This window comes from Ictalurus punctatus, chromosome 4, assembly GCF_001660625.3.
Source record: "Ictalurus punctatus breed USDA103 chromosome 4, Coco_2.0, whole genome shotgun sequence".
In the NCBI taxonomy this organism is placed as follows: domain Eukaryota; kingdom Metazoa; phylum Chordata; class Actinopteri; order Siluriformes; family Ictaluridae; genus Ictalurus; species Ictalurus punctatus.
Window position 1 is genome coordinate 15,760,001 of NC_071284.1, and position 25,827 is coordinate 15,785,827.

Here is a 25,827-nt window from a genome sequence, read left to right on the forward strand (position 1 = left end):
ATCAGAAAAAAGTATCCCATGTCCAGGATTTCCTTTTTTGGACAGGTCCAAAGTAATGGTCTGGTCTGCACTTGTATAGCGTTTTTATTTATTTAATTTTTTGATAAACTTAGTGGTTCCAAAGCACTTTACACTGGTTCTCATTCACCCATTCTCTCTCTCTCTCTCTCTCTCTCTCTCTCTCTCTCTCTCTCTCTCTCTCTCTCTCTCTCTCTCTCTCACACACTCACACACACACACACACACACACACACACACACACACACACACACACACACACACACACACACACACACACACACACACACACACACACACCAATGGTAGCAGAGCTGCCATGCAAGGCGCTGGCTTGCCATCAGGAGCAACTTGGGGTTCAGTGTCTTGCCCAAGGACACTTCAGCATGTGGAGTCATGTGGGCTGGGAATTGAACGCCAACCCTACGATTAGTGGACAACCCGCTATACCACCTGAGCTACAGCCTCCCAAAGTAGTAAATATAAGAAGGACAGGGGGTTCTTTACGTAGGAATGGTACAGTAGAACTTGATTTCTACCTGCAGTGAACAACTAGTAAAGCTTTATACTTTTTTCCCCAGTGGAGCTTTAATAGTTTTTTTTTATGGCAGTAAGTGGTTGCGCTCAACTCTAACGACTTTAGCCATTCGCATCTTAAAAAGCTCGAGTCACACTACATTTGTTAAACCGAATTAACTCCCTCATCCATGGACGCACAAAGCCAGCTTTGATACATTCACTCACTGAGAGAACCGCGGGCTCATCAGTTCTAAAACGCTCGTTTTATTTTCGTAAATGTGCGGGATAATTAAAGAGTCTATTATAACTTTCCCAGAGGGTTGGGAACGGTTAACGTTGCATGCCACTCTATGCCATGACTGCAGCTGCGTAATGGCGTGTTGTCGACTCGGCTTGCGGCTGATGGGAATCGGATGATTGGAACAACGTCCCATGATGCGCTACATCTCGGTGTGTCTCCACAGGAAACGGCTTTGTGAACCCCAGGGGCTCGCCGGGACTTCTGGGTACCAGTGGGAATGGACTGGGAAAAGTTATGCCCACGAAATCACCACCTCCGCCAGGGGGCAACATGGTTATGGGGAACCGAAAGCCAGACCTGAGAGTGGTCATACCGCCGTCCAGTAAGGGAATGATGCCTCCACTGGTGAGTATGAATGACAAATGTTGTTTCTCTTCATATTTGGTATGTAATAGAGGGCACACACAAGGGTGTTTTCTAGTTTTACTTTTGTTTTGCTATTGTTGCTGATGCAGCTTCATTGGACTGTGTGTACTCTCCCTGTTACTACTGTCACGTGAAGTCCTTTCACACTGCATTTGTGTATACAAAGGGAAAAGTGGGGGTGTAAATGCAAAAGAAGCAGCAGAGTGGAATATCTCCGAAGCCCAGGTGCCATCACACTCTCTCAATTATTTATGTAGAAATTACAGGGCCTCTCTAATGATTATAATTAAGGCCCTGACAGTTCAGACCACATTCAACACCTGAGGCAATACTAGCCTGTCGTCTTCATAAATCACTGCAAAGTTAAAATGAAAATGGGGAAAGAAAAAAAAAAAAAGCTTTCCAGAGTTGGCCCATGATGGGCTTGTTTCAGCCTTGCGTGCCGCTCAGCATGGTGTGCTTACAGAGTTGTTTGGGAAATATTGCCAAGGTTACCTAGGGTCATTCTCGTGCATTGGCTGCTCTGTGTAAAATGTGAGTATGTGTGTTTTTGCTTTCCAGCATCTGGAAGTACTGGGGTTTGTATACGTTTCAAAATAGAATCTACATTCCAGGCTGGTGATATTAGCAGCCTGGTGGATTAAGTGGTTAAGTAAGTGTGTGTGTGTGTGTGTGTGTGTGTGTGTGTGTGTGTGTGGATTGAGGACTCCCCCTCTGCTTCAGACAGACAGGCTAATGCAGGGGCAGGCGGTGTGCCCTGCAGACAGCCTGTCATTAGGATATAATGGCATTAAATTAATCACATCCCTAGTGTGACAGAGTGGGGATGAAGGCTTAATCAGAAGCCCAGAGTGCGAGCCAGATAATATCTTGTCGCCCTTGTCGTATCTTCTCAATGTTATTGATTGAGTGTTAAGACAGTTGTGGCCTGGGCACAAATGGAAGACCAGCTACAACTAGGTCTCCTATCTGAGGGCGAGTAGACCGATCTCTGACTATTTATTTGGATCTCCTTCTAATTAACACTACTCATTTCAAAGGTACACATAAGCTGATGATACTTGTGCAGATTCAGACTATTAGACAAGGTTGAAAGAAGATTTATTTATATAAATATAAATAAACATCTGTACTAATGAACACCTAACTAAATTTCCTGACTTTGTACCGACATACATATTTTACACCTTTAACACTTTGTATCTTCTCTCCACTTAATTATCAGACTTTTGATAGAGTTGTAATAGCAGTATTCTCACATGTTAAACCAAAGCTGTTTAGCTGCTAATTTTTATCAGCCATCACTTTTCTGCAGGATTACTACAGTACATCCTCAGCCCAGTGCGTTTTCTTACTCCCCTGTGGTGTCACTCTTTTCCCATCCCCTCCAGTAAGATCTGCTAATGTAAGTGGGGGAGGTGGTGTATATAAGGAAGAAGTGAAGGATTTCGTGTAGTTTTTGGGTTCAGTGGCTACCATACTGATGAATCTCACATAAAAGGTTAAGCACACCTTAGTGGTGAGGCCAAGTCCCTGAGAGAGCGTTCCTTGAGCATTTAAAGACCAGCTGTCCTACAATGCTCTACACCAAATAAGCTAAGTGGGATTCATTTTATTTGGATAGCTCTTGTACACAACCAAACTGAAACCACAGTGTGCTATAAACAGTGAACAAATTTGACTAGCGAGTTCAATTCATTTGACTGGTGGACGCCTTTACAGGTAACTTGATTAGCGTTTCGATTCTTTGTCATTCACTATTCTAAAAGGTGTGCAATGGGGGTTTATTTATTTGGAAATACGGGGCAGTGCTTTGCAAAAGTTGTAGTGGTTGTTGTGCTCGATTCTACACTCATCCAGTCCTCTATTCTTTTTCTTTTGTGAATAGTCAGAGGAGGAGGAGATGGAGTTGGTGAGTTGCACAGTTTGCGTGGATGAAGAATTTGAGTTCTCACCTTTTAAACTAGCAAAGCAACACATTATTAAAAAAATGATTTACATGAGTGCACTTGCTTGAGCCGGATGCCGGATAAACCTGGCTAAGCTGAATTCTGTATGTGTTTACCAGTGTGCTGTGTAAAATCAGTCTGTTGCAAGCTTTGTGTCTCTCACTTACACTGCATGTTTTCTTCAGTCTGGTCAGGTTCAGCTTGAAAATACCAACTACTACAAACTGTCTCAGTTCCTCCAGTGTCTCTCTCTCTCTCTCTCTCTCTCTCTCTCTCTCTCTCTCTCTCATATTTTCTTTCTCTGTGTGTGTGTGATCACTCACTGAGAAATAAATCTCCTGAGACCCATTAATCGATAATTTCAGTATTTACGTGCAGCTCTCCAGTTTTTGCTGTCCAGAGAGTTTTCTTCCTTTTCTAGAGTCTGGTTACTTCATTTGGGATGATGTCATACAAAGATAGAGCACAGGCCAGAATGATGTCATCCTATCGAAGGGAGAGGCCAACCACAGCTAGCTGTGTTTTTTTTTTCCCTCCAAAAAGTACAGAGGTTTATGCAAAATGATAGAGAGATATTAACTGAGTCATGATAATGTATGACTCCTTTAGAGATGCCTATAGGTCTTTTACATGCATATTCAGTGAGTCATTTTTCAAACAGAATAATTTCTCACTATAACTTTTGTATGAATATATTGTAGAATAATGACTTTTGGAGAAACACAGCTAACCTTTGTTCAGTTTTAAACCACTTTGAAGTCTTGCATTAATGTGAAAATATTCAGCAGCTGAACTTTAAAGTTGAAGCAAAATTCTTTGACGTGAAATCATTGACCGTGTATTATGCCTACGCTCTTCCTAAGTGTTTGGTGTGTCTGTCTGTGTGTGTGTGTGTGTGTGTGTACGCATATGCGGGTGTGTTGTGTTTGGTGTGTGTGTGTGTGTGTGTGTTGTGTTTGGTGTCTTGTGAGTGAGGGATATCTCTTTATGTGGACTAATTGTCCCCACAATGAAAAGAATATGAGCCAGTTTTGACCTTGTGGGGACGCTTGGCAGGTCTCAATGAGGAAAATAGCTTGCACTAAGAATTAAAGGGCCAAAAGACTTACTGTTTAGAGTTAGGGGTAGGTGTAGTTATAGCATTATTGAGCTCTGATTATAGACAAGTCAATGGAAATATTCCACAATGATAGAAATCCGTGTTTGCGTTGTGTGTGTGTATATACACTGCATGAACACAATTTCCAGGAGTGAGGGAATGCTTGCATTGCATGCTTGTCATCATGCTGAGATGTATTCATAACAAGTCACTGCATTACCTTAAACACACCAGGCAAGTGGTTTGTTTTGACACTGGATAAAGCACTTGGGGGAATTCAAGGTAAAGACTTGAAAGGAATCTTCCCCATATTTACTTTAAATTGAATCTTTCTGGCTGATAAAATATATGTACTTTGAAAAATGCTCTATGACTGTAATAGCTATAAATAAGTGTGTTCTTCCTGTCTCCTGTGGAGTTGTACCTTCTTTAGTATAAGATTCTGAGTGTACGTATGTATTATTATTATTATTATTATGATTATTATTATTATTATTATGTAAATAGAAGATAAATGGAAGAGTACAAGAAATATGTAAGTAGCACAAGCCATTTAAAGTATCACCTAATTTTGCAACGTTTTAATGTAAAGTATGGTACGGATTAACCGCAGCTGTTTGATCACAATTCTAATATGGAGCATGTCTGTTATTTTGAACACAAGCGGGCTGGTGAACTGTGTTGATCCAAGCAAAATAGTATATTGTATCATTTTGATGAAGCTACAGCGCCCCACTGTGGTGGCCAAAAAAAATCCATGCAAAGATAGCCTCAGGTGTTAGCACTTTTTATATTTTTTATTTGTAGCTATATCGTGGAGGTCTAATCCATGTCCGTGTGCTCCAGTCCATCCAGGCTGAAACATATAAACCTCATCAGTGGCAGTCAGGAAAAAGCAATTAAAATCTTAATTTAAAAATCATGGTTCTTAATATCACTAGTCATGATGTTGAAATACAGTATTGTGTGCGTGTGTTTCATTAAGTGTATCTGGCTTTGGTGTGGTGTGTGCAGAACACTCAGAGGATAAGCAGCTCCCAGTCAACCCAGCCTCTTGCCACACCTGTGGTGTCCGTCACCACCCCAAGTCTACCACCACAAGGCCTGCTCTACTCTGGCATGCCAACTGCCTACAACACCGGTGAGTTTATACGCACGCACACACACAGAGAGTTCTCATTCATCACGTAGACAAATTCTATACACTGACAGTCGGACTCCTTTATTACTCTGAAAAGGCATAGCAAGGTCAGTCACATATATGATGTACTGTATATGATAAGCATAACAAGTAATGACTCTCAAGCAGTGATGACAAAATGAAGTTCCAAAATGACAGTAATTTGCACACACAAACACTAATCTGCTGCACCCAGAATGTTCTCTGAGGTGTGTAGGTGTGTGAGGTGTGCTCTTCTGAGATGCAGAGGAGTGTGATGTGTGTTCTCCTGAGGTGCGGAGGTGTGTGTTGTGTTCACTCGTGACCCATGTTGTGTTGTTCTAGAATATTCCCTGAGCAGCGCTGAGCTTTCCTCGCTGCAAGGCTTCGGTTCTCCAGGGCTCTCACTGGGCTCCATGTCGGCATGGCAACAGCACCAACTGGGCCAAGCAGCTCTCAGCTCACTGGTGTGAGTAACACAGACAGCGTGCAGAAACACATGCATATACACATAGACAACACACTCAAGCCTACATGCTGCCATAAGGTCACATGCACATGTTGGCAACAAAATTCTCTATGTGGAATTTATGTCCTGCTCTGTCCTGCTCTCTCAAAAGTGTAAGCAGCTATGTGCATGTGTGTCCAAAGTTCCCGCATATGGGTGTGCATATATATATATATATGTGTGTGTGTGTGTGTGTGTGTGTGTGTGCGCGCATACCTTCTTGTCATCCAGGTAGTTAATATTTTCATCCTGTCCTTTCTCAGGGGTGGTGGTCATTTACCTCAGGGCTCCAACCAGTCCATAAACACCAGCCCGAACCTCACCATCAAGTCAGAGCCCATCTCACCTCCACGTGAGCGTGTCACTCCATCCGGATTCCCACAACAACAGCAGCAGCCTCCCTCCTCCAGCCGTCCTGACATGGGCCGCTCACCGGTGGACAGCCTGAGCTCCTCGTGCTCCTCGTATGACGGCAGCGACCGTGAGGACCCACGTGCTGATTTCCACTCGCCACCAATTGGCCTGAGCCGAGCCCTTGCACCTGGAGCCGACGAGCGCCACAGCCCCTCTGTCAAACGCATGCGTATGGACTCCTGGGTAACATAAAATGACCAGGGAGGGCAAGACAGGCCACAAGGGGAGAGGGAGTGACCGGCCAGAAGCAGGGAGGGTCATAATTGCTATTATTATTATTATTATTATTATTATTATTATTATTATTTAACTTCTTTTTTGTTTGGGAAGGCTGTGGGAGTGGCAAAGAATATTCAAGATATCCAAACATATTGAAATTAAAGTTGGACAATAACTGTTATTATTTGATTATTTTCATTTGGCTTGTTCTGATAGGAGGCGGGCGCATGGAAGGAAAATTCAGCTGTCTTGACATATTAATTGACAGAATTAATGGCGCAACTGAGTGGTGAGAGAGAAATCAGTTCTTCAGACTGGCTGGGTTACTTAGAACAGTTGTTATCAGGTACTTTTAAGCAGTTCCAATTTAGCGAAAGTCCAACATTTAAAGGAAAAAAGGAAGATGTATGGAGATGTTTCAGGATAGTTTTGTCTGGTCTGGTCTGGCACTTGAAGTAGCTATTTCTGCTGTTGAATGGTTGCACACAACCAGAGCAAGTTTAGGCCATTTGCAGCTGGCCTCTTTAATAATCTAACTTTATACACACTTACAAACATGGTAACTTGTTCAAGATTGAGTATGTTTCAAAAAAGGTTTTGGTTTACAAAGGGAGGCTCATGACTAAAATAAGATCACACTTATACCATTTAACATAGGAAGATGATTCACTTATTTTTGTGCTATTTGTTTTTGAAACACAACTTTGTTTTCTTTTTAGAATGAAAAAATAAGTTAAAAAGTAGCCCAGTTGAACTGGAGACAAGAGTCCTAAATTAAAATGCAGCTCAAACAGTGATTAAAAAAAAAAAAAAAAGCCAAAGTACATTTGTTAGTTAAAGTTTTGGTTTGAAAATTCTCATTTCTCTTTCACTGTTCATTTCCTCTTAGTTCTGTTGTAATGTATTTTGTTACAAACTATGAAAAAAAGAAATACAAACCAGATCTTTAAACAGATATCTAAAGCCATGAACACTCTGTGTTCTGTTTGTAAATTAAAGATTTGAGCCAAACCTTTCCTTTTGTTATGTATATAGCAACTTTAATATATATCACCGTCAGTGTAAGTACGTATGTATTGTACTTTCACTGGATTGAAGAAAAAAAAGTATATTTTTGTGGATTACTGCCAGGTTTAAAAGGCAAGATCCTTAATAAGTAGAGTATTCACTGGTTAATATTTACTATTTTGTTAACTATACTGTACTTTCTTTGAATCTGACTTATTACTGCTATTAATAATCAAAGTGTTTTTATTTGAAAGAAGGATGTTTTATGGGTCGCTTTCCCATTAATAATGGTAATTGTCTGTCCTTAAGAAATTGTAACAGTGCTGTAAGTTTGAAACTCCACTGTCTCTTTTTTCGCTCTTTTTTTTTTGTTTTTGTAAAAGGAATACTGTAACATTAAGGAAAGCTTTTTTTTCTTTCTTTACTGTACACATTGTGGGAGGGGTTGGCCAAGGCTGCTGAACACACTGCCTACTTTCACAACCAAGGATTCATTTCAAGCCTCAAGGCAATGGCCCTTCCAATGCCAATTAGTGACACACATCTTCTCTCACAGGAATAACTGACTTGCATCACAATTTAAACAAATTGGTCAAATGGGATTGATACACTCAATTCCTTTTCATGGAACCCTTCATCAGAGTCACTTAATACCTCCATTACTATCTACATATTGTAAATACTAAAACCTAATACATACATACTATGTACAGAACACACTTCCCATTTTCATTTGTTGAATTGACTTGCTAGAATATTGATCCTCTCCAGACTGAGAGAGGCCACTCTGGAAGCTCCAGATGCTCTGTTGTTGTTGTTGTTGTTGTTGGTGTGTGTGTGTGTGTGTGTGTGTGTCTGTGTGTGTGTGCGCGCACGTGTGCGCGAATCTCAGTTTTCGCATCTGTCGCTCCATACTGAGGCTCTTTCGTCCATGCTTCTTTCGCCTGCCTCGCACCTCACTGCCCCCTTCAGCTGGAAGAAGCATCAGGGGATTCAGCAGCAAAAAGACAGTTCAAATGCTAGACAATGCAAAACCAATCTCTCTGCTGGATTGCACATGTTTGTACAGTCAGGTTTGGCAAAAAAAGGCTTCCTCTCTTTAAATTTGCTATCTATTTCCCCCCACTTTGTGTGCTCTCGTCCCCTTTTTAGATACCTCTCTGCCTTAACAGGCACCATAGCAGCTGGCAATAAGCTGATGTTAATCTATGCAGTCTCTGAACACACAGCCCAGCACACAGTGCCATTAAGAAGGCTCTTTCACACAGCATTTACAATAATAGGATTTAGAATTAAAATTGGTTATCATCATCTGCCCATTAAAGACATTTCCTTGTTTATGAACAGCATCCTCTGTATGTGCACAGTTGAGAAAATGACTGTTAACCTTAAACCCTTAAGTGCTTGTATATTAAGAAGGCACACTATTTTATTGGCTACTTTATAAGTACCACAGAAAGCCATTTCATGCTGAGTAACCTTAATGCAGACCCTGGTGTCTATAGCTTTCCCTGCCTTGGTGTGGGAACAAGTTTAGCGGAAAAGCGACGTTTCAAAAAGTTCATTAGAAATCCATTTTGATGATGTCTATCACTAATGTGTTACAACAATTAATGCCTTTCAGGGTAGATAAGCAATAATGCAATAATGCCATTGCAGTGCTGTAAACTGCACTGTGGAGTAACGATATGCAGGGCACTTACACTGACACACACACGCACACACACAAGCTAGATTAGGAATCAGGGAGTTTTTTTTTTTGTGCACAGTTTAGAGCTTTATTCCAAAGAGTTCTAAATCGTGCATGATATTTCTCATCAACATTTCATTCCCAATGTTAAAAAAACAAGCAAACAAACAAACAAAAAAAGGCTGGAGAAAGTGCCAGTTTGTCTATCAATTCCCCCCGCAGACACATGCAAGAAATACACATAGGAAATCTAAAGAGAGGAAGTTGCTCGTCTTGGTCTGAGTGCTGCTTACGACATCACAAAATGAACTGAATGTGAAATGAAGGGTTTCAGGAGGAAAACAATTTGTAGAGAACTTCACTTTGCTGTGCAAGAGTAAACTGCTTTGCTTTATGGCTTTTTCTAAAAACGGAACTATGTATTTGGTAATTGTTTGTAGTTACTAGTTCAATACAAGAAGCTGTTTGCGGTTTGGATGCTCAAACCGTTTGGCGGCACAAGCTGGACTTTGTTGCCATGAATGAAATGAAATGTTTTAGATGAAAAAAAAAAAAGAATCAAGAGAAAAAAAATTAAGCTAATCTGCATTCTGTTTCCCTTGAATGTGTTGTTTTATCTTCATTATACAATAAATATTCTAGTGAACTTTTTATTGAATGAGTAAGATATTATGCTAGGGATTGTTGTACAAATTTGTATTCTGCATTCACTTAAGTAAAGATATTGGCTTTAACTGTGTAAACATAGATTCTCTTGCTTATTCTGTACAAATTGAAGTGAACAAATCTCTGAATATGAGTAGACTTTGTCCACCTGTGAAGTGCAGAACCTTAGAAACTGTCCACTTTATTAAAAACCTAAATGTAACCTCAAATATTAACTCTACGTGCCTTCCTATTATGCCACTGATGGAGCTTGAGACCTTGACCAAGGAGCTAAAGCATTTACTCATATCCAGGAAGCCATTCACCACTGTACGAACATCTTGGGAAACACTGCATAATGCAGTGCCACTGCAGATTAGCCAAGATGTGTGAATATGAATGAGCGTGACATCTGAAATTTCTCAGATATGGTGTTGGTCACTGGTATTCCAGGATTTTCAGGTAAAATTTTCATAAATTTTAAGCCACAGGCAGGTGGTTATGTTTAGTTATATAAATATTAATTTACTTGAAATAAATATTTGATTATGATGTACAGAATCCTACAGCAAGGTAGACTAAACGGTTAAAATCTCAGCTGAAATGTGTATATTGAATTAAGAACAAGATATAATCATTGTTTTCTTCATTAACTGTTAAACCAAAAGCTAAAAGCTTCAACACAACAACATTAGACAGATCTGGAAAAAAAAAAAAACTAAATCAAAACAAAAAGGGGGAAAAACATATAACTACTTTTCTGTAAAGTGGGACAGAACAACAGCCTAAAATTAAAAATTTGATCATTCCCAACTTTGTTGACCAAATCTTCTATGAGAAGTTAATGGTAAGGATAGAGTGAGGGGTGGGGCAAACCTTTTAAATGCATTTTCAATGCATTCCTCCAGAACTTGCATGACATTAGGATGTTTCATTTGACTTTAACCAGAGGTAGGCACTATAAGTACAACAGCCAACACTAATGGGCACGTAATTTCTCCAACTAGAAGATGATACTGGTCTACAGAGGTATCTTTTACTGCTACCTCTTGTCTACAGTTGCAATCAAAATTATTCAACCCCCATTGCAAATCAGATTTATTGTCAAAATGTACAGTCTTTCAGCTGTTTGCAATGAACAAATCAAACGAAAGCAATTGGAATAGTTCAACACAACGAATGCTTCAAGTGGATTCCCCAAATTCAACTGAAAATGCAACTTATTTTCAAAATTATTCAACCTCCTGAATAGAATCTCTCACAACACAAATATGCAAAATAGGTGTTGTCTCAAGCACACCTAATGCAACTAATCAAGGGCTTCCTTAGTTGCACCAGGTGTGCTTGAGCTAGAACACATGAAATACCTGAACTGGCTAGGGGTAGAAAATACATAAAATACCAGGACAGTGCATAAAAAGGAAGCTATCAACAGCTGCAAGCAGATTTCTGAGAAAGCAGGTTGTGAAAAACCCTCGAGTGACTGCAAAAGACCTGCAGCAAGACGTGGTGGCAACAGACACTGAGGTTTCAGTGAGCACAGTATGGCGTGTACTAAACGCAGAAGGTTTCCATGCCAGAACTCCAAGACATACAGCACTAATGATAATGATAGAGTCTTTATTTGTCACATATACATTACAGCACAGTGAAATTCTTTTCTTTGCATACCCCAGCATGTGAGGAAGTTGGGGTCAGAGCGCAGGGTCAGCCATGATACAGCACCCCTGGAGCAGAGAGGGTTAAGGGCCTTGCTCAAGGGCCCAACAGTAGCAGCTTGGCAGTGCTGGGGCTTGAACCCTTCTGATCAGTAACCCAGAACTTTAACCGCCAAGCCACCAGTGCCCCAAAAGTACAAGAAAAGTCGGCTCAAAATCATATAAATAAGCCACAGAATGTTTGGGATTCTTTTCTGTGGAGCGATGAAACAAAACTGGAACTTTTCAGCACAAACAATCAGCAGTATGTCTGGAGGAAGAAGGATGAAGAAAGAACACTGTCCACATTCAAGCATGGTGGAGGCTCGGTGATGCTCTGGGGCTGCTTTGCATCCTCTGGCACTGGAAACTGCAGCGTGTGGAAGGCGAGATGGATTCATTGAAGTATCAGGAAACCTTAGAGGAAAATGTCATGCCGTCTGTGAGGAAGCTGAAGCTTGGGCGTCACTGGACCTTCCAACAGGACAATGTCCCCAAGCATACCTCAAATTCCACCAAGGCTTAGTTGCAGAAGAAGTCCTGGAAGATTCTACAGGGCCATCACAGTCACCTGACTTGAACCCCATAGAAAATCTCTGGTGGGATTTGAAGAAGGCGGTTGCAGCACACAAACCCAAGAATATTACTGAACTGGAGGCCATCGCTCATGAGGAATGGGCTACGATTCCTCAGAAACGCTTCCAGAAGCTATGCATCTTGTTTGCAGTGGGCCATAACAGCAAAAGGGTGCTCTACTAAGTACTAAAGATTCTTACCATGAAGGGGTTGAATAATTCTGAAACTGGTCATTATAAGTTGCATCTTCAGTTGAATTTGGAGAATCCACTTGAAGCATTCATTGTGTTGAACTGTTTCAATTGCTTTTGTTTGACTTATTCATTGCAAACAGCTGAAAGTCTGTAAATCTTGACAATAAACTTGATTTGCAATGGGGGTTGAATAATTTTGATTGAACTCTATCCATCCATCCACATCCATCGATCCTGTCTAATCTATCTATGGGCAATGTCAGCTTGCAACAATTGAAAATAACAGGTCTTGCTTACCTGAATGTTATACTAGTTAAAAAAAAAAAAAGTTAACTTTGTAGGTAAACGGAAGCACATCTCAGATTTGTCACAGATATCCATGTTTTCTGACCTCACAATAATCTCTGTGGGCTAATCCCTTGATAATATTTTCACTACACTCCTGTCCTATGATTTGAAGTCTTTCATGAATGCCTGTGGCAGCTGAAATTTATGGATGTACAGTAACAGTGCCATAATAGAGTATCACAATTCTCAAACATATAATCACCCATCTGATTACACAACCACAATATTTAATACATAATAATGGCTAATATAGGTCACTCATTTTAATATTAAATGCCAAACTCTAAAAAAAAACAAAAACAGTCAAATTAAAAAAATATATCATAAAAACCTAAAAATATCTAGGCACAGGTTGTTAAAAAGATGATAAACATGCCATATCTATATGCCTATTCTCGTTAAGGCAGTCTACAGTATTACACGTGTATTACACATTATGTAAAAAGGATTTCACACTTTCAGGGTACTATTTTGACATATTATTTATTCCTTTAGTTCATATTACAGCCTGTTTTTGCGCTGCTGAGGTGACTTGCTGTTACACAATGCGTCCAGCAGATGGAGACAAAATTCCCACCAAGATATCAGTGCCCTCGCATAACATTACATCAATCGTAACAGTAACACGACTGAATATTGTTACCGGCCTTTTCTTTTTTTTTTCTTAATCAATATCAATATGAAGTGAGTACATATAAGAATAGATCAGTTCGTAAAACACAGACCATCTTTACCAGCTAGTAAGCTATTTCCAAGCTTCCTAATTAATTGTCTAAATTGAACAGTAATTGTTTCTAATCGCCTTATGTGTTATTTTTCTTTAAAGCTGCTTGATGATATTGGATTAGTAGAGGAAGTTCAGAAGGAATTTTCCAGTTTGAGCAGCTCAGGTCTGTGTTTAAATAGCTGACCAGACTGGATTTTTCAGCAGGAACCTGAATTGAGAACGCTTGAACCGAAACTACAATGATAACACTTGACACGCCCACAAGTGACAGAATAAACCGGTCAAATGAGACCAACAACTTCAGATCTTCCGAGTGTTTACGAGTTCATCGGATTAATGTTTTGTGCAAGGAAATATCAATTCTACGCAAGTCTACATTAACATTTGAACTACCTATAGGTAAGAACATGGCGTTGTTTTCATTTTCACAAGGCTGAATGCTGAAGGTGTGTGTACATGTTGACAGTTGGCTGCCTTCCAGGTAACCTGGCGAAGTTCTGCCAGCTTCTTCACAGCAAGAGCTTCAGAACTGTCGCGTGCAGGCTGGCTATTTTAGCAAACGGAACAGGAGTCGCGCGGGCAGTCTGCTCTCTGTAGTACACACTTAGTTTACATGCTTCTCAGTGCCACCATTTCATTTTTAGCTTTAGTGAGAGGAAACTTAATTAACGAACTGGACAGAAATTTCTTTGATATACTTTCTAAACTACAGCCTATACATATTCATAATATGTTTCAATTAGACAAGCTCAACAAAATTTAAGTGCAATATAGTCTTGGGTATTTCTGAGAAAACACAATCTCTATCTGTTTTGATGTCACCTGGACATAAAATAAAATCTACATGTGGACTGGGTGGAATAAGTGGACTTTACATGAGAGGTTCATGTACAGAGCAACCAGTGTGGAACCTGTTTTGCCTCCATTGCACATTCAGGTGAACAGGGCAGGCTTCACAGGCCTCTGTTTCCAAAATGCTCCTTAATTTACAACTTTATCATGTTCATTATGTCTTGGAGGAGGAACTACACTTTGTAGTTGGCAGTTTTCCATAATGCATAGCTTTTGCAATAGTGTCATAATATAAGCAATATTCTGTGCACAGAGGGAAAAGTGTTACTTTTCCATCAACCAGAATTAAGATTTTTTTCCTCGCAATCAGTTGTATGTGGATTACAGGTGTAATGATATAGTATGTTCACGATAATAAATAATAAACAATACAAAGAAACATTTTGACTGAATAAACAAATTGTCTGACCAGTCCGTAGAGGATGTTTTTGTTGTGATTGTTGTGGCTAAACATGCTTCATTTTGCTGCAGATTCTTTCAGAAATTTCAGAGTTTTTTGTGCTTTTTTTTGTTGCAGAAAACTGATTGAATTGGTGAAATTGCAGTTGCATGAAATTGTTTTGCACTGTCTTTCAAATGATGTTTGTTGGTAAATGAGACCTTTTTAGCTGTACTCATGTTCAACGCACGTGATTTGAAGAGGACTTTGACTGGATGCGCCTTGGCCCAAATCTGTGGAAGTTTTGCAGTAATTTTGGAAAATTTCAAGCTCCACTGAATATTGCAGAGTTTTCTTGATTTTGAGTTAATTTCTGTGGTCGCAAAATCGCAAAATCCTGGAGGGACTGTCTGACTTGGGGAAAATGATCGACTGAATTATAATGAACTCTGTAGTAGAAATAGAGCTCCAATGTTAAAATGCCCAGTTTCCATGGCCTCTTTCTCAGTCACCTGCCAGACATGGTCACATTTTGCATCATGATGCATTGTGTTACGATATGTTGTTACAACCGTAGTATGGATATTAGACATCAGAGAATGGTAAAAAGCAGTGGTTCTCAAAATGGGGCCGTAGCCCCCCTGGGGGGGGCTCCAGATGGTGCCAGGGTGGCCGCATAGAAATTCTAGAACATTATTCTTTTGAAAATAAATTTGACCTGTATGTAAGTCAGTATTGTAAACCTTTGCACTATGAAGTACATAAAAATGAGAAATATCATTAAATTAAATAAATTATACACAGCACACTAAGACACACACCAAACAGAGACATCCATTGATATACTGGAAGAACCTAAGACTATTTAAAAACATGGATACGCGTTTAGATAGAGGACTGAAAAAGTTTGAGAACCACTGGTAAAAACATAGTGTTTAGATAGTTGTACAATAATAGACGTGAAGAAAGAAAAACAGCTCCCGCAGCACTTCAACAAAGATCATTGTGTCTGTACCTTTAGAAAAGACACATTTTCTGTGTTCCCTTTTTTGTCCCCCAAGACTATTACATTCATCTAAACACTGCGGTCATATCATTTTCTAACCTGTGATATGTCCACAGAAAATGGGTAGGCCATGGCGTTTAAATGCTCATAATAATTTTCAAAGAAACAACACATTTCAGTAAGGAAAATTGTTTCAGTACCTTTTAGACAGAACACATTTTAATTTCTAAAGATAATCCTCAGATTCAGAAGTAATCCAAAGTTGTCTTTCTCGCTAATATACTGTTCAGGTCAAGTTTCATTCGTTTGATTGGTCTAAATAGGTAACTTCAAAAAAAAAAAAAAAAAAAAAATTGACAAAAATACATATTTGCAATAGTTTCAGATTAAAAAAAAAAATCTCTACATTTATTACACATTTGCATACAGTGGTCAAAAGGGGTTCAACATTTACTCAAACCCAAAACCAGTGTAGTTGTGGTTCATGTTGTGTGCTAGTGTAGTACTAAGATAATGATACAAGTATTCCATAGTGGAGTACCTAAAATACTGATAATGTTGTATTTTGACAGTGTAGTACTAAGAGTAATAATGTATTTATAGTGCACTCTGGCAGTGTAGTTGCAAGAATTATGTTTCGGTGTAGTGTTGAGAGTAGGCTTGTGTGATGTTGATTTTTTCCCCTTATCACGATTTGCCATTTTAAAATATTTTGATAAACAATTTAATTGGAATTCATCCAATAGCATAAAAAAAGATAGGAAATGAGCATTTCCACCATTTCCGGATTAAGGAGAGTAGGGGAGTGTGTATTAATATTATGCTGTGAGGTACAGAACTGTGGCAATCGCAAAATCTCAGCTGGATGGTGCACCTATAACAGCACTTTTTCAATATAATTGTCTAATGTTGACATTTTCTCTGTTGAGGCAGGAGAGTGCAGGAGAGAGAAGAGAACCAGTCAAAACAAACAAAAGCTTTAGTCACTTTAGAATTATTATCACCATTAACCATGTTAAACATATGTTAAATATAAAGTGTAAACTAATGTTAAATATATACAGTGCCATCCACTAATATTGGCACTCTTGGTGTTGAACAAGAAGAAGTCCTGCAGCATGATGTTTGGATCAAGGCATAGCCGTCAACGTGCTCCCAATATGCATCTTCAATTTGATGATGGGTCTCCCATGGAGAATCTGGATTCTTTTAAATATCTTGGTCTATGGATTGATCCTGAACTTACTTTTAAACTTAATATCAGCTATATTATAAAAAAAACAACAATATATGGTTCGCTGCGCTCACACTACCGTTCAGTTAATTGTTTTTCCTTTGAAGTCAGAAAATGAATAATTTCTCAGCTGATAATTCCTACTATCGATTATGCTGACATTATTTATCTGAATACCACTGACAATGTCCTTAGGCCACTTACTGTTGTTTTCAATTCTCTGTGTAGATTTGTCTTAAGGTGTCCATTCAGTACTGTGTTATGTATGAATCACTTAACTGCTTGCAGCCCAAATCAAGAAGGGACTTTCACTGGTTTCAGTTTTTTATCCAAATGTGCTTACTTCAGTTGTCCCCCGTATTTGAAATACTTCTTGTTCCTTTTAGTTCCGCATATCCTCAGGGACACGCAACATTTAAATTTATAAAAAAAATTTTTTTACAGTACCCAGAATTTCCACAGAGGTTGGACGTAAAGCTTTTCATTTTAAAGCACCTTGTGGCTGGAATAAACGTCCACCTTTCTTAGGATCTATTACCACTTTGTTGTTTTAAGTCATCTTTATTCCAATATCTTAATACACCATGTTCATGCTATTGATCTGAGCAAGTGTAGCTACTTTGCCTGGTCTATGTGCTGCATAAGTCTGATTTTATCCTGTTATGATTGCACCTTTCTTTCCATATGTGGTTAACTGTACCTTGTTGTTGGTGGTTCCTGTTGTATGGTGAACTGATCTTTTTTTTCTCATCTTTTTGTTCTCTTGTCATGGTAATCGTCCAAATTTTTGTTGCATTTGTTATTTTGGGTGGGCTTTGAAGAAGCTGAGTGAGCTAATTTTATATTTGTATTTGTTTTGTGTTAGTTTTGTTTTGTGTATGCACTTATATTTTTTGTATTTGTGTCTTTTGGTCCCCCTTGAAAACTAAATGCTGCATCACAAGGGGCTATCCAACAATAAATTGAAATTGGTAAATATAAGCAAAGAAGGCTGTGAAAATGTGTCTTTATTGTTTAACCTTTTGACCTTTTGTTAAAAAAAAAAATCACAATTGCAATCAAAACACAGGTTTATAAAAATATCTTTATTTAATATAGATGTGCAACAATTATTGGCACCCCTATGATGTCGTATTAATTGTTAAATGTTAAGTAAGTATACATGATTAGGTAACATACATTAATAGATTTTATTTCACATTAACGAACACAAAATATTCTCCATGTACCAAGACAGAAAGAGAGAGAGAGCATGGGGGAAAGGGGCGTGGCTTCCAGGAAGTGTTTGGAGAGTACAAAACACCTGTCAGTTGGCTCATATCTCACTTGATTGGGGAGAAAAAGACTGTTCTTTTAGCGCATTTTTAGTTGTAACTTGTCCTTACATTCTCTGATGTTTTTGCAGAGCTCCTATGCAAAAAGAGCAGGTTCATAAGCAGCATATCAAGTTATAAATGCCACTGGATATTGTAGCAACATAACATCATATAGGGAAGATTACCATTATATCACACAAACCCAGTTGAGAGTAATGTTCATAGTATACTTTGATGGTGTAATGGTTAAATGAATGTTAATAGTACATTTTGAGGATGTAGTAGGTAAGAACAATGTTTATAGTTTATTTTGACATTGTAGTAGTAAGAGTGGTGTTTATAATATTGTTGAAACTTTGGGTGATTAACAGGCTTTTGTTGAAATCTATTTAATTCTGCATTGTGTTTGTGTTTTTGTCTGGTGTTTTAGTTAATTAAACACTGGAAGAGAAACAAACCTAGCCATAATCATTCTAAAGGTTTGAGGGAAAACCACACATTTAAATCACTCATGTGCCTAATAAACACAGGGCTTATCTAAAAATATACTGCTTTATTGAATCACAACACACTGTGCTGCCATTGTTTTGCCATTTTTATCAAATTCAGTTGGCAGTATAGTTATTGTGATACTTTATTTTCAAAAATGTAAAAGCTAAAGTTGACAGAAGCATGTAGTTTACTCAGGTAAAGTATAAATGTTCCCTGAAACACTTACATAAAAATAAGGAACGAGGACATTAGTTTTTGGTACTATGCACCACTCATGGTAGATATTGATAAAATTCTCTGCCTTCAACAGGAGAATGTAATCTAAAATCAACATTTTAGGAGAATAGCGATCTCAACTAGATAAAATGTAGTTCAAATACTTCCAGTATTACAATATGGTAAGGTTTATAGTCAGTTGAAACTGTATTTATGGATTGAAATTTCATTTATTGTTAAACTTGTTTACAATGGGCTGCCCACTATGTAATAAAATATTAAATGAAAGAATACTTGTTTCTTGAAGTGGAGAAGAGATATTTGATGTATTTAAGAGTGTTGACAGTATTGTACCAAGGAAGTACCAATATTATTAGAAATGTGTGTACTTGCATTTTAAATTATGTATGTTTTTTGTTCTAACAGTGGTTATGTCTGTTAAAATATATTTCCTCAAACAGAGGCCATGGGTTTAACAGTGATAGTAAAGTTCCTGTTTCTGACACCATCACACTTACTTGTTGGGGATTTTTTTTACTGTCATGAACTTGCACTCTCTAAACTTCAAAATAATTTCTGACTTATACAGTTTGTGCATGTAAAAAGTCTCTTTTTATTAACAAAAGTATTAGAATCGCAAGACCAGTTCTTTTGTTTTTGCTATACGGTGAAGACATTTGGGTTTGAGATCAGAAGATGAATATGAGACAGTAGTGGTAGACTGATATTTACATCTAGACATGTTAAACAACTTACAACACTACACCTTTGGTGACAGATCACCCAATTTTTAGGTGAGTGAAAATATAGGAACAGATATTATTAAAGGAATTTAAAGTAAAAATTATTAAGTAAATAAATAAACACTTAATATGTAGTTACATATCAACTTGCTTGCAATAACTGAATCAAGCTGGTGATCCAATAACATAAAACTGTTGCATTCTTCTTTGGTCTTGCTTTTCTAGGCTTTTTTCAGTTGTTGTTTGTTTTGGGGGGTTTCTCCGTTCAGTCTCCTCTTCGGAAGGTGAAATGTATGCTCAACTGGGTTAAGGTCTTAGACTTGGCCAGTATAAAACCTTCCACTTTCCCCCCCGATGTACTCCTTTGTTAATTTGCCAGTGTGTTTTGGATCACTGTCTTACTGCATGATGAAGTTCCTCCCAGTTAGATTGGATACATCTCTTTGTAAACTGGTAGACAAAATGTTCCTGTAGACTTCTGAATTCATTCTGCTGCTACCATCATGAGTTACATCATTAATAAAGATTAGTGAGTCTGTTCCAGAAGCAGCCACGCAAGCCCAAGCCATGACAGTACCCTTGCGTGTTTGTTTTGGATCATGAGCAGATTCATTCTTTCTCCATCACTTTGGATCCAGAACTTCTGTGGGTCATCTCTCAATTTCTTCCATATTCCCCCCTGCCCTGTGGAGGTTGTTGTTGATATCACTGTTTTTGGATTTTTTCTTCACAGCTTTCACAATGTTTCTGTCTTCAACTGCTGTTGTTTTCCTTGGCCAACCTGCTTGATGTTGTTAGTACACCAGTGGTTTCTTTGTTTTTCAGGACATTCCAAATTGTTGTATTGTATGTTCCAATATATTTGATCATTTGAAAAATGGGTGGATTCATATAAAAGGCTCCATGTTGTGAATTATGTGACACCTCTAGATATATCACAAAATGAAAGATCTATCTCGAGATATATATAAAATAATGAGCCTTTATTGGTCACATATACAGTAGAGCACAGTGAAATTGTTTTCTTCGCATACCCCAGCCTGTCAGGAAGCTGGGGTCAGAGTGCAGGGTCAGCCATGATACAGCGCCCCTGGAGCAGAGAGGGTTAAGGGCCTTGCTCAAGGGCCCAACAGTGGCAGCTTGAACCCCTGACCTTCTGATCAGTAACCCAGAGCTAAGCCACCACTGCCCCACTATATATATATATATATATATATATATATATATATATATATATATATATATATATATATATATATATATATATATATATATATATATATCAATAACTAAAAATAAATTTGGCTTTGCTGTTCAATATTTTTAGATGGGACTGTATGTAATTTGACTGCTTGAAGTGCAACTGATTTGAGTAAAACTCTTGTGTGCTCTTGTTTTCGTTCAGGCATCAAAGGAATAAGCGATCTCCAGTCAGAATGGACCCCAAGAAGAATAAAGTCTTTTCCAAACTGCGAGAAAAAACCAAGCCCCTGTTTAATGTGAAGATGGGGAAGAAAGCCAAGAAGACTCCCCTGCGATACAGAAGGAGCATTTCAGTACCAGACTTGTTAAGTGATCGATCCATGCAGTCTCTTCTAGACACTACTGATCGGTCTTTATCCCCAGACTCGTTTGTTGGGCCAGTTCATTCATTTGTTTCTGATGAAACACAGTGTGAAACCTCCAGCCTAACTGAAAGTCTCACTGTTACAGACACAACATTATCTGCAAAGTGCACTGACCCATACACTGTCCCAGACAGCCCATTTTCAAAAAAGGTCCTGGGCCAACCCAATGCTACAGACACCTCTCTGGATCAAGTTATTACCCCATACACACCATCCTCAGCCAAGGTCCCAGACAACTTGTTACTTCCAAACACACCACCAGATAAACGGATGGAGGACAGGGAAAGAAACACCACATGGTACATAGAAGACAGTGAGTCAGCTTGTAGCACACCATCTGAAGACCGGTCCTTCATCTTCTGGTCTCCTGAGCATGACCTGACAGGGTTAGAGCCTGTTACACCACAGTCCACAGAGATGTTTATTATCGGCTCAGCTGAGGACAAGAATGAAGTCAGTTGATTTAATAATTTTTAAGGGTTTTATTTTAGCTTGTTTTTAATGGTCATGACCAACAAATCTTCTTCCTCACAGGCTTCCAATGAGACCAACGACTATGACACCAATTTCTCAGGAAAAGAAACGAAAGTGAGTAATGTGCAGTCCATTTATTATTATTTTTTATTCTATTAATCATGTTTCATGGAAGGGTAGTACCCACCAGCACCTTCTTTTCAACTGCATTAAATCTAAAGATATTTTTCTTTGTCCTTAAACATACATTTACATTTCTTCATTTGTCAGATTTTCTTGAACAGAGTAACCCGAACTTTAAAAAGTGAAAGAGCTAAAGGTACAACACAATGAAAATCTATAAAGGTTAATAACATTGAAAACAAGTGCTACAATTGTCTAGTCTGTAAATAAAACAGTCAAAAGCAAAATTTTTATCAGAACATAAGTGATGCAGAGAAATAAAAAGAAGTTTTATCCTAAGTGTAAGTTTATAGACTTTTGCAGAAGATATGAAGACACTGATCCATTTGGAGGGAGGAGGGCACTCCAATGAGGTTCCCGGATGCAAAAATAACAAAATCTCATCCACTTGTATCTCAAAGAAGGATATAGTAAATGCCCAAAAGTTGATGACTTTATTTCCTGTGTATTTGTAAACTGAGGGACATAGTTTAGAGCTCTTTAAAGGCTGGAATGCAAGGTGTCATAGAATTAAACCTTCAATGTGTTCCTCAAATGGACGTTACACAGAATCCAGTTGCTCAAGCGAGATATTTATTATTAAGCTTAATATCACAAGCTCGGGAGACCACCTTGAGTTAGAATGTGTTCCCCCAGAGTGCATTTCTCCATAGCTCAGGTAACAAGAGTTTTTTTTTTATAGCATCAGATTTACACCTTCATTTGCATTGCGAACAAAGAACAAACTCAGTTTCTCATAGGTAATAAAACATAACCACATTCGAACTGAAAAACTGCTGCTAGAGCAAATAGATCTGCTTCAAATACAAAAATAAAATATGGTGATTGCGGATGGACTTGGATGTAAATCATATCTTAATGGCACCTGCAACGTCTTTGAGAAGCTCTTGTGCTTACTGTCAACCATTCAAGTACACTCTCCATGTCAAGTCACACAAAGAAATACACACAAACACAAATAGTCAGAATGCATTCATAATACATATTCATTAAATTTGTTCATGCATAAAAGCAAGATTAATATTTAACCCTTGTGCATCAAATTAAAAAAAGGTACACATAGGTCCATAGAGGACAAAAATGTCCATGTCCAAAAACTGTCGTAAAAATATTCTCAATATCGATTTATTTTTTTTTAATAACCAGCGTCAATTCTAATCCTAATTACCAAACATTCATTCATTTTCAGAATTGTAACCCTTTAAATACTGATTTCTTTAAAAAAAAAAAAAAAAGAATTATTTTCCATATACTAAATGCTAAGCAGATTTTTTTTTTGATTATTACAGTCTTTGATATGTTGTATTAGTCTGATGTGGTGAGAAAGAAATCTGTAGGAAATCGAGCTTGATGTAGCAAGATTATGAAAGTTGCGCTTGCTATAATAACACCATGAATTTTAGCTGGGTGTTTGATGGGATATTTTTAGCTAGCAGGTCAAGATTCAGTTTCACATTATTGATTTCCATCCAGGAAGAGATGTAAGAAAGGCATTCCAATATCTTATCTTTTTATGGGATGGATTTAAAAAAGAGAGAAGTTTTGTATTATCAGCACCAACCGGACTGGGGCAGTTTAAACAGAATCACTACTGGAGTTCTACAAGGTTCAGTACCTGTCCACTCTTGAACCCTTTATATACTAAATCACTGGTTTCAGTGATTAAGTATATAGAACAGCAACACTGAATGTGGAATGAGCCTCTGTTCACATCCAGTAAGAGGCCAAATGGTAAGATTGATCCCGTAGATCGGATGAATGCTAGTTTAAGACCTACAGTGCCCTCCACTAATATTGGCACCCTTGGTAAATATGAGCAAGGAAGGCTGTGAAAAATTGTCTTTGTTGTTTAAACTTTTTGATCTTTTTGTTAAGAAAATTCACAAAAGTACTGTTCTCTCATGGATATCCAACAAGTGCAAACAAAACACAGGTTTATATAAAAAAAAATATTTGTTAAATATAGGCGTGCGACAATTATTGGCACCCATATGAATTCATATGAGAAAAATATTTGAAGTATATTCCCTTTTATATTTCAAATTTTTTTAGTACACCTGTGTGACTAGAAACAGGAAATTGTTCAACCATGACAGCACATTATAAGGTTTTGTAAGGAGGAAATCATGGCTGTATTTAGCAACATTGGTGGGGTTGAAGGAGGAGTCTTCATAGTGATGTGTTGATCATTGCAAAATTACACACACATATATATATATATATATATATATATATATATATATATATATATATATATATATATATATATATATATATATATATACAATAAATACATATACAAGTATATTTTTGCTTTGTATGATACCCAGACTACTGCATCAGGTCAGAAGCTCCATTATCTCCTCACCATCAACTTAAAGGAGGGAAGGAACCTGCCCATCAAAGATCGCTGTGGTAAGCATGTCGTCATGCTCTAACCTGCAGGGCTGTGCATGGCTTTGTGCTTATAAAAACGTATCAGAAAAACAGTATTAGTATTAGTGTTCATTATGCTTCTCCATTATTCAGTGTACAGATATTCCCTTTCATATTTTTCTGCCATCTTTTTCATATAAAGACATATAGTAGTTCAGTTAATCATTTTTACTTACACATTCAACAGACATCCATTACTTTTGATTATTTGCTGTCCATGGTTTCAGTTTTGAAAATACGTTCTCAGGTCTTGGACATACCAAAATGCATTTTTCATGCTTTTTTTTTAGTACATACAGTAATGTGCATTTCAGTACATACAGTAATGTGCATTTCAGTACATACAGTAATGTGCAGAATTGAGCCATAAATAGTATGAAAGGTATGTTGCAGGGCATTATTCTTAATCCAGGTATTGACTGACTACAGTGTGCATGATTGATATTGAAAGCACAGTGTGTGGTTTACTATGTCTCTGGGTCACACAATGAAAATACTTATCCAACAGGCTATTTATGTATTTATCTTATAATGGAACTTGTAGTGGGAATCCAAATGTCCAAAAAGGCCATTGTGCATACAGTGTTAAATGGGAAAAACAAGGATAAGTGACAGAACTCACACGTGACAAGCATTGTATACTCTCAGTGAGATTGCAGAAATCCTGACTAGTTACATGAACAAATATTAAAGAATCCTCATATGTAAATAAAAATCCATGAGGAAAGAGCATGTTCTCCCCGTGCTTTGGGGGTTTCTTCCGGGTACTCCAGTTTCCTCCCCCAGTCCAATGACATGTGTTATAGGCTATTTGGCCTCTCAAAATTGTCCATAGTGTGTGAGTGTGTGTGGTTGTGGCCTGTGATGGGTTGGCACTCCGTCCAGGGTGTCCCCCGCCTTGTGCCCTGAGCGGTACAGAAAATGGGTGTTCATAATTAACATTTTCCTTTTTGTATATCCGTCATATGTACAGTACGTGTAAGTGCGGTTTCTCCAGTTGTTTGTCGATTAAAACATGCCACTGTTGCGTTGTGATGCATTTTTCCTGGCTGTGTCTATTGACTGGGTATGGTGTGTGCCTTTTTAATGAATTGAATGCCTTTGAGCTGCTAAAGGCTGACAGTGCTGTCCTGAGACAACAGCATGGCATGTGGTCTGACCAGAATGTCTCACTGACTTCAGTCTCATGACTTCAGGCCTCTCCCTAATGGTTATTGTGTTAAGACATAGTTCCACAAACAAATTTGCTACTGATGGACAGTGTGATTTGACCTGGCAAACAAATCATGAGGCTATATATTTGTTATGCTGTTGTGTAGAGACTTTCCCTCAGAGCAGAAAGTATGCAAATGGGTTGACTAAATGGAAAAACAAGTTATAGAGTGGATATGAGATCAGCGAGGCCTAACTGTTGTGTAAGGAATCACACTG

At 38.2% G+C, this 25,827-nt stretch overlaps 2 protein-coding genes across 11 annotated transcripts in view; both read left to right on the plus strand.

Moving 5' to 3' along the window:
• mef2aa (myocyte enhancer factor 2aa) overlaps positions 1-9,993 on the plus strand; it is a 102,726-nt gene extending 92,733 nt beyond the window's left edge. For 5 of the 8 annotated variants that reach the window (XM_053678004.1, XM_047153047.2, XM_047153051.2 and 2 more), the window contains 5 exons: positions 1,002-1,183; positions 3,093-3,116; positions 5,267-5,393; positions 5,757-5,880; positions 6,183-9,993. In XM_053678004.1, the coding sequence (XP_053533979.1) occupies positions 1,002-1,183; positions 3,093-3,116; positions 5,267-5,393; positions 5,757-5,880; positions 6,183-6,525 (800 nt within the window). In that variant the 3' untranslated portion in view covers positions 6,526-9,993. The remainder of the gene's footprint in view (positions 1-1,001; positions 1,184-3,092; positions 3,117-5,266; positions 5,394-5,756; positions 5,881-6,182) is intronic. The other 3 variants (XM_047153049.2, XM_047153053.2, XM_047153052.2) reach the window with 1 other exon arrangement.
• Positions 9,994-13,447: 3,454 nt separating this feature from the next.
• Positions 13,448-25,827, plus strand: part of mctp2a (multiple C2 domains, transmembrane 2a) — a 56,363-nt gene continuing 43,983 nt past the window's right edge. For all 3 annotated transcript variants that reach the window (XR_008393884.1, XR_008393885.1, XM_017466456.3), the window contains exons 1-4: positions 13,448-13,836; positions 21,081-21,756; positions 21,838-21,891; positions 24,291-24,375. Coding sequence is in view for 1 of the 3 variants with exons in the window: in XM_017466456.3 (XP_017321945.1) it covers positions 21,112-21,756; positions 21,838-21,891; positions 24,291-24,375 (784 nt within the window). In the remaining 2 variants the exon portion in view is untranslated. The remainder of the gene's footprint in view (positions 13,837-21,080; positions 21,757-21,837; positions 21,892-24,290; positions 24,376-25,827) is intronic.